General features: G+C 41.9%; 1 protein-coding gene across 1 annotated transcript; it reads left to right on the plus strand.

The window, feature by feature from the left end:
- The first annotated feature begins 294 nt into the window (after positions 1-294).
- Positions 295-6,333, plus strand: LOC106563456 (fermitin family homolog 3). The gene is made up of 15 exons (XM_014129062.2): positions 295-509; positions 1,192-1,316; positions 1,895-2,128; positions 2,241-2,360; positions 2,494-2,662; positions 2,768-2,870; positions 2,987-3,094; positions 3,217-3,351; positions 3,880-3,929; positions 4,267-4,391; positions 4,676-4,782; positions 4,974-5,189; positions 5,309-5,433; positions 5,549-5,690; positions 5,852-6,333. The coding sequence occupies exons 2-15, from the start codon at positions 1,193-1,195 to the stop codon at positions 6,029-6,031; spliced, it is 1,938 nt and encodes a 645-aa protein (XP_013984537.1). The 5' UTR covers positions 295-509; position 1,192; the 3' UTR covers positions 6,032-6,333.
- The last annotated feature ends 2,488 nt before the right edge of the window (positions 6,334-8,821 follow it).

Below are 8,821 nucleotides of genomic sequence, written 5' to 3' on the forward strand. Positions count from 1 at the left end.
TATTTTGATCTTAATCTCATGATTTGCCTGTAATTAACCACTAGAGGGCATTACTCACCAAGCCCTCAGGAGTGTCTCAAATTCACCCTACCTACCCGTTCATAAACTAGCCAAGTTCTCATCGTGATATAAAAAATGGTAGCATACATATTTTAGATGGCAACTAATCAAGTTATTATAACTATCCCAATGCCAGTATGTGTTTACTAGTTGATTTTATTTGTATAGCCTATGCAAAACGATTGTCTCCCATGTTTGTCAAAACAATAGTTTCTCAGAAACAATATCTGATGATAAACTCCCCCCTTAAAGAAAAATGGCATGTAAAAGCGGAACAGTTATTGCTCTCTTGACATTTGCTCACACACAGGATGAGACCGCAGCAACTAAGACGTTGTGAGAGAGACGGGAGGAAGTAAAAGGCAGATTTCACAAGCTGCAAAGAAAGGCAGAGGCAAAGGGCACCTGTTGTTTGACTCTGAAGAAAATTTGTTTGGGACTACAACTAGGTAAGGGAACAACAATGTCCTGTCAGGGCAGAGAGTAGAAATATGCTATATGAAAATGAAGACAGACAGGGTGATGTTGAGGAACAGACTCTGAATAGTTCATTACTGATGTAACATTTTATTATGCCTATGATAGTCTAAAAGTAAAGAAAGGACATATAGAAGAGATTGGATAGGAGTATGGGTGTTATTAAACAGATGATTGAGAAAGGGGTCATTCATTTACAGGAAGTAATACGGTTTTGGTTTCCTATCTGATAATTACAACATAATGAGGTTTATGCTGGTGGAGTACTTAATTTCAATATATTTTAATGTGGGGGTTTGCTAAGAGGGTCACGTGCAGCACAGACAAGATTTTTCCTGTAGTTTGATTCACTGTATTAGCTGATTTCACAATTTCTTGTCTGATCTAATAACCATACACTGTCTATCAATGTTCAGTATTTCACTTGCAATGAGAAAACAATCATTTTTGCTTTAACTGAAAAGTATTTTAATAATGGGTGTTTCTATCTTAAATGTGTTAATACAGATGGATTTATTACCACTATAATATAGCACCTTAAAAATGAGAGTTGATCGTTAGTTCAATGATGTAGCATCAGCTATCACAACACCTGATAATTGAGTGATAATTGTTCACTGTGCTGATGAGTGCTATATTTTCCCTCTCTGTAAGTATGGCTGCCTGGGATCTGTCTGTGACAGTGGAGGAGCTTGGCCCAGAGGCCCCACCCCTCAAAGTTAGCGTGACCTCAGACCTGCACATTGGTGGCGTCATTCTCAAAATTGTGGAGAAGACACGTGAGTTCCCTACCAATGTACACTTCATCTTCCATTCATCTTGGTAGTATATTAAAGATAATAGTATATTTAAGCAACAAGGCCTGAAGGGGTGTGGTATATGACCAATATACCACAGCTAAGGGCTGTTAGGCATGACGCAAGTGCCTGGACACAGCTCTTAGCCGTGGTATATTGGCCATATATCCCAAACCCCTGAGGTGCCTTATTGCTATTATAAACTGGTTACCAGCGTAATTAGAGCAGTACAAATAAATGTTTTGTCATACCCGTAGTACACGGTCTGATATACCATGGCTGTCAGCCAATCAGCATTCAGGGCTCGAACCACCAAGTTTATAATTTCAGATTGCATATGAACATCTATTTCATATACAACCGTGGGGTGTAGAGTATTAAGTTATTATTCATTCATACTCCACAACATCTGTAAGTCAGACAAAACAACATTCAAAATATCTATGCAAATGAAAACAACAGACTGTACTGTATTTGGCTGAGAGTCAAATATGATCACCACCAGGCACCATAGATGTGTTTATATACATCATCGCCAGACACCTCTCTGTCCACTCCAGAGATAAAGAAGGATTGGTCAGACCATGCCCTGTGGTGGGAGCAGAAGCAGCAGTGGCTGCTCCGACCATCCTGGACCCTTGAGAAGTATGAGATCCATGCCGACGCTCGCCTGTGCCTCACCCCCCAGCACAAGCCTCTGAGACTGGGCCTACCCAACGGGACCACCCTGAGGCTTCAGGCCTGCTTCTCTCGTCCAGTCTTCCAAACGGTCATGGGGGTCTGTCATCTGCTGAGTAAGTAAATATATGAAGAAGAGTTCCCACCTAAATAAAGTAAGAGATTCTTCTTATTGTTGCAGATGTTAATCCGTATCCCCTTACACTGCTTCCCTCTGGTCATCCTCAGACCTGCGTCACCCAGAGGAGCTGTCGTTGTTACGGCCAATGGAGGTGAAGAAAAAGAAAAAAGACAAGGAGGCAGAAGAGGAAGTAGTATACGATCTAACAGGCCTTCGGACCTCATCAGGTAGGTCCAGTCGAATTGGTGGTACACATTACATTTCTAAATGGCTGTGTAACATTCCGTACAGTATCTTTCACTGTACAGCACATACCAAATACTGTGTAACATATCCTAACTGCATGTGTAATAACGACAGGTCCAGCTCACACCCTGTCCAATGGCATGCCTATGCACTTTGCTGACTCACTGCAGACTGAGGCTGTGTATAAGATGTTGTCTGTCAGCCTACCTGCACCTGCTCCTGAGACTATCACCAAGATGCCCCGTACCACCAGCCTTGTGGACAAGGCACAAGTTCACAGCAGGTGCGTGTCTTGTTTATGTGTGCACAGCACACATAGATATGTTTATGTAGGTTACTCTGTGCGATAGAGGGTGTAATTAAATCTGTGTTTTCTTATTTTCTTTAGATGGCTGGATTCGTCTCGTTCTCTGCTCCAACAGGGAGTGCAGGAGCATGACAGGCTGCTGCTACGCTTCAAATACTACTGCTTCCATGACCTGGATCCCAAGGTAGGCCTGCACCACGCTTTCTGAGGGGCTATCGATTATTTCCTTTGTTTACCTCATGGTGGCCATGAATTTGGCTGTGTGTAATCTGTCACTTTATCTACCTTGTCTCCCTCCAGTACGATGCGGTCCGTCTGACCCAGCTGTATGAGCAGGCTCGCTGGGCCATCTTGCTGGAGGATGTTGACTGCACAGAGGAAGAGATGATGCTCTTTGCTGCCCTTCAGGTAAACAACGACTGATTGAAATGTCACCAAATGTTTTTCCCTCTCTGTGACATATTGCTTTCCTTCTCTTTCACAATGTTATACGTTTGTGTATGTGCTTTGTGTGTGTACACTATCCTCAGTACCACATTGGTAAGGTGTCTCTGTCAGAGCCCCAGCCGATGACATCATGTCCTGCCATGGATGATCTTGACTCTGCCCTTCAGTGTTTGGAGGTGAAGATGGAAGCGGAGGAGAGCATCACTGCGGACATGCTGGTTAGTTCCTCTGAGTCGGAAAAGGCTATACGGACACTCCTGACCTGCAAACCAATTTTTTGTCTCAGAATTGGTTAAAATTAGGTTAGGGTTAAGGTTAAGGGTTTGGTTAAGGTTAGGGTTAAAGGAAAATTCCACTCAAAAAGTATCTTTTGGGATTTGTTTCATTAGTCCATTGTTGATATAGTCCCAAAATGTTTTGCATGTCAACAATCAAGTTTTCAAGATATATAACTTTCAAAATGCAGAAATATAGCGGTACGATGCATTTAGCCGGTATGATGCATTTAGCCGGTATGATGCATTTAGCGTCATATTGCATCATATGATGCAAAATGCATCATACCGGCTGTATTTCAGTATTTTTAAAGTGATATATCTTGAAAACTTGATTGCTGACATGCAAAACACTATACTGTAACGGTCTGTAGCTGTGGCTATAGCTGATTTGTAAGGCAGCAGGAAAGAAGTTGAATTGCAACTGCACATGAAAACACAAAATAGACACGTGATTTTATCTCTACACAGGAAACAATGACGGTAGCACCAGAGCTGCAGGACTACTTGAAAATCTTCAGGTAAGATGGGTTGACAATGTACATCATTGCTGGCTGGCTGAATGCCCTCTGATTTCAGATCCATCTTTCTGCCGGTGACAACCTTTTCCTGCCGTGGATTTTAGATTGGATATCGATCACGCAAGATATATGAGACTTTCGGATAGTCTTGAGGAGTTTCTATGAGACAGACACATACTCACCCACACACTCCCAAGCAAACACACACTCCGATGCAGCCACAGTTATATTGACATGCACACTCACACAGACATTCAACTGCATACCCTTTCCAATGTTGCAGAAAAACGTTACCATTTTAGTAGTACTTTGTTTTATCTCCCTTTCTCCGACCTAGACCAAAAAGACTGACACTAAAGGGCTATAAACAGTTCTGGTTCGCATTCAACAACACGTCCCTCTCCTACTACAAGAGTAAAGAGGAGAGCCTCAAGGAACCCATTCAGCAGATGAACCTCAAAGGTAAAATGCACTGACATACGCTGTTGGGAAACTGCACACCTAGCTACATGCACATACACTCAGCCCACATTTTCACATACGACCACAACCACACAAGCTGATACCACTGCAAAGATGTGTACCTACAGCATCCATTCTAGTACATAGAGCTTCAGAAATGACATTCGACACAAGATTTCACTTCTGGGTCAATCAATATTATTCTAGATATAATGAGTCGGTGATGACTTCAATAAGCCAAGTGAGTCTAACCTGGCCACTTAAGACACTGCTGTGCTCCCCAGGCTGTGAGGTGGCCCCAGACGTTAGTGTGGCTGGTCAGAAGTTCTGCATCAGACTGCTGATCCCTGGGGCTGAGGGCATGAATGAAGTCTACCTACGCTGTGAGAATGTAAGGAACTCAACTCTCAGCTCACTCTGTTCAGAGAATTCTTCCCATGAATGAGAAGCTGTTCGTATCATCCTATGTAACCTTTTCCAAGGAATAGACTCAACTGCTACATATCAATGTATTAAGTCCTGCTATGTCATGCTCGGCTATGGTATATTTCCATCTTATGTCCATTAATCTCCTGTCACTAGGAGCTGCAGTATAGCAGGTGGATGGCAGCTTGCCGTTTAGCCTCCAAAGGGAAGACACTAGCAGACAGCTCTTTCTCTAGTGAGGTGCAGAATATCCAGTCCTTCCTGGCCATGCAGCGAACCAACCCTGGGGCCAATACTGCTCAGACTGATGACAGCATCAACACATACAGCCTTGTATCCCCACGCTACCACAAAAAGTACAAAGCCAAACAGGTAAGAGTCATGGCGATCTGGTGGAAACTCACGTAATATTACAGAATGTATGATAATAGAAGCAACCATAACGTTCAAACTTGACTCCAGTGATTCTAACCATTCCTCTGTTCTGTCAGCTAACTCCGCGCATCCTGGAAGCCTATCAGAATGTGGCCCAGCTCCCTCTAACAGATGCCCTCCTCAGGTTTCTTCAAATCTGGCAGGGTCTACCTGACTTTGGGGTGTCTTATTTTGTGGTGAGGTGAGTACTTGTCCTTTTGTCAAATATTTTCCATCTATCCGCCTTGTCAGCATAGCACTAAATCTTTTCTCACTTGAAATGACCCAAGTTCTACACATTTCCTGTATAATCACAGGTTTAAGGGATGCCGTAAAGATGAAGTCCTTGGGGTCACCAACAACCGTCTCATCCGCATTGACCTCAGCATAGGAGATGTGGTGAAGACATGGAGATACAACACCATGAGGCAGTGGAATGTCAACTGGGATATTCAACAGGTAAGACGTCTCACTGTCTGCCTAATGTGTCTTCATCTGTATCTTACTAGGTCTGTCTACTGTATTGTATCAAATATGTACCATCTAATTATGACTTAAATGTTAATCTGAAGAAGACCTATAAATGGAATCGATTGTTAAAACTCTTTTCTTTATTCCAGATGGCCATTGAGTTCAATGGCAATGTGAACATTGCCTTCAGCTGTGTGACTGCAACCTGCAAGATTGTGCACGAGTACATTGGGGGCTACATCTTCATGGCCACACGCACCAAAGAGCAGGCCGAGGTGTTGAACCAGGAGCTCTTCTTCAAGCTGACTGGTGGTCATGAAGCCATCTAAACATCCATGAATATCTGTATCTCAGAATGCACCTCTTCATGGTTTTACGGTACATGGACATGCAGTATTAGAACAGGTTGTCAGAGTGACCAAGACTTTCAATGGGAAAGTGGTCAGTTTGAACATGTTCTGCATAGGCTACCATTTCCACAACTCAGAATTGCATTGTTATTACTTGACCATACAATATGTTTTTCTGACGTTATAAAAGTCAATTTCGTTTTAAATGTTTGTGTATTTTTGTATTGAAATGTATTCAATAGGCTACATCGATAATATTAAATGAATGGCAAGCAAAAAAATGGCTTATTATTTGCTCTGTTGTTGTGGTTGTTAAAAATAATAAGATGTAAAAGGTATAGATTTATCATCAAGGCATAAAGCCTGATGGAAAGTTTTTGCCAAACTGCAGATGGCTATATCGGTTTTGTTGTTGTTATTATTCCGATTTTTCAAGGGGTTGCTGCAGCACCCTCAGCACCCCTACTTCCCATGGCTATGAGGCAGGCCTACATTCACAGTCAGTCACAAAGGCTGTTTTAGGCTTATCTGACAGGAAACCACATAGGTCTCCTGCTACAGTGCATACTGCCTAAAGACCTAAAAGAAACTAAAGTATATGGCAGCTATAGTCTTCTGTAGTGCATTTCATATAGACTGTAGTAGAAGAACACTTTGGAAGAAGAGACCAACAGCTGCAGAATTTGTGTTTAGGACTGAATAATTCAGCTTTATTAGTTTCAATTTTTATTAGTCGTACATTGAGCTCCAAAGTATGTTTTGTTGTTGTTTTGGCTCTGTACTCCCACACTTTGGATCTGAAATGATACAAGACGTTGAGGTTAAATGGCAAACTGTCAGCTTTAAAATGAGGGTATGTTCATCCAAATCGGGTGGACCGTTTAGAAATTAAAGCACTTTTTGTACTTAGTCCCCCCCCCCATTTTAGTGGACTAAAAGTATTGGGACAAATTCCCTTATTTTTATTTATTTATTTCACCTTTATTTAACCAGGTAGGCTAGTTGAGAACAAGTTCTCATTTATATGTGTATTAAAGTAGTGAAAAGTTAAGTATTTGGTCACATATTCATAACACACAATGACTACATCAAGCTTGTGACTACACATTTGTTAGATGCATTTGCTGTTTGTTTTGGTTGTGTTTCAGTTGATTTTGTCCCCAATAGAAATGAATGGTAAATAACGTATTGTGTCATTTTGGAGTCACTTTTATTGTAAATAAGAATAGAATATTGTTCTAAACACTTCTACATTAACGGAAAATCCTGAATGAATCGTGAATAATGATGAGTGAGTTCAAATATTCTATCCCAAAGACATGACAGAATTTTTGGGGGTATGGTATTTGTGCATCTGTAATTTTTTTCACTCATCATTATTCACGATTAATTCAGGATTATTCCTAATAATGGTAGCTTCCACATTAATGTAGAACTGGCTGGCATCCCGGAGTCGCCTCTTCACTGTTGACATTGAAACTGGTGTTTTGCGGATACTATTTAATGAAGCTGCCAGTTGAGGACTTGTGAGGCGTCTGTTTCTCAAACTAGACACTCTAATGTACTTGTCCTCTTGCTCAGTTGTGATAATATCTGTCAGTTGTCATAGACGCTTGCTAAAAAACTTGAATGAGCAAGCCTTCCTTCATGAACTGGCCTCTGTAAAAAGGTATAGAATCAGCTTGATCCCCTCTTTTTGATATTTTCAGTGGTATTGTTAACAAACATGCCCCCATAAAGAAAATGAAGATTAAAAATAGGTTCAGCCCCTGGTTCGACCGTGATCTTGCAGAGTTACTCCACCTCAAGAATTGCATTTGGCGAAAGGCTTGGCACACACATACTTAGGTTGACTGGCTCTTGTTCAGGCAAATAAGAAATAAGTGCACTCAGGCTATCTGGAAGGCCAAAGTTAGTTACTTTAAGGAGCAGTTCTCTCTCTGTGGGTCTAACCCCAAGAAGTTCTGAAGAACGGTTAAAGACCTGGAGAATACACCCTCCTCCTCACAGCTGCCCATGTCCCTTAATGTTAATGATGTTGTTATTACTGACATGAAGCACATGTCTGAACTCTTTAATCACCACTTCATTAAGTCAGGTTTCCTATTTGACTCAGCCATGCCTCCCTGCACATCCAACATTTCCTCATCTCCCACCACTTCTAATGCGCCTATCCCCACTGCTCCGCCCTCTTTTTTCCCCTGCCCCATAACCAAGTTTCTCCCTGCAGGCAGTCACTGAGTCCGAGGTGCTAAAGGAGCTCCTTAAACTTGACCCCAAAAAAACATCTGGGTCAGATGGTTTAGACCCTTTCTTCTTTAAGATTGCTGCCCCTATCATCACCAAGCCTATCTCCGACCTTTTTAACCTGTCTATCCTTTCTGGGGAGGTTCCCATTGCTTGGAAGGCAGCCACGGTTCGTACCTTATTTAAAGGGGGAGACCAAGCTGATCCTATTTCTATTTTGCCCTGTTTATCAAAAGTTTTGGAAAAACTTGTCAGTAATCAACTGACTGGCTTGCTTGATGTCTATAGTATTCTCTCTGGTATGCAATCTGGTTTCCGCTCAGGTTATGGATGTGTCATTGCAACCTTAAAGGTCCTCAATGATGTCATCATTGCCCTTGATTCTAATCAATATTGTGCTGCTATTTTTATTGACTTGGCCCAATCTTTTGATATGGTAGACCATTCCATTCTTGTGGGCCAGCTAAGGAGTATTGGTGTCTCTGAGTGGTCTTTGGCCTGGTTTGCTAACTACCTCTCTCA

Source organism: Salmo salar, chromosome ssa11 (genome assembly GCF_905237065.1).
Source record: "Salmo salar chromosome ssa11, Ssal_v3.1, whole genome shotgun sequence".
Classification (NCBI taxonomy): domain Eukaryota; kingdom Metazoa; phylum Chordata; class Actinopteri; order Salmoniformes; family Salmonidae; genus Salmo; species Salmo salar.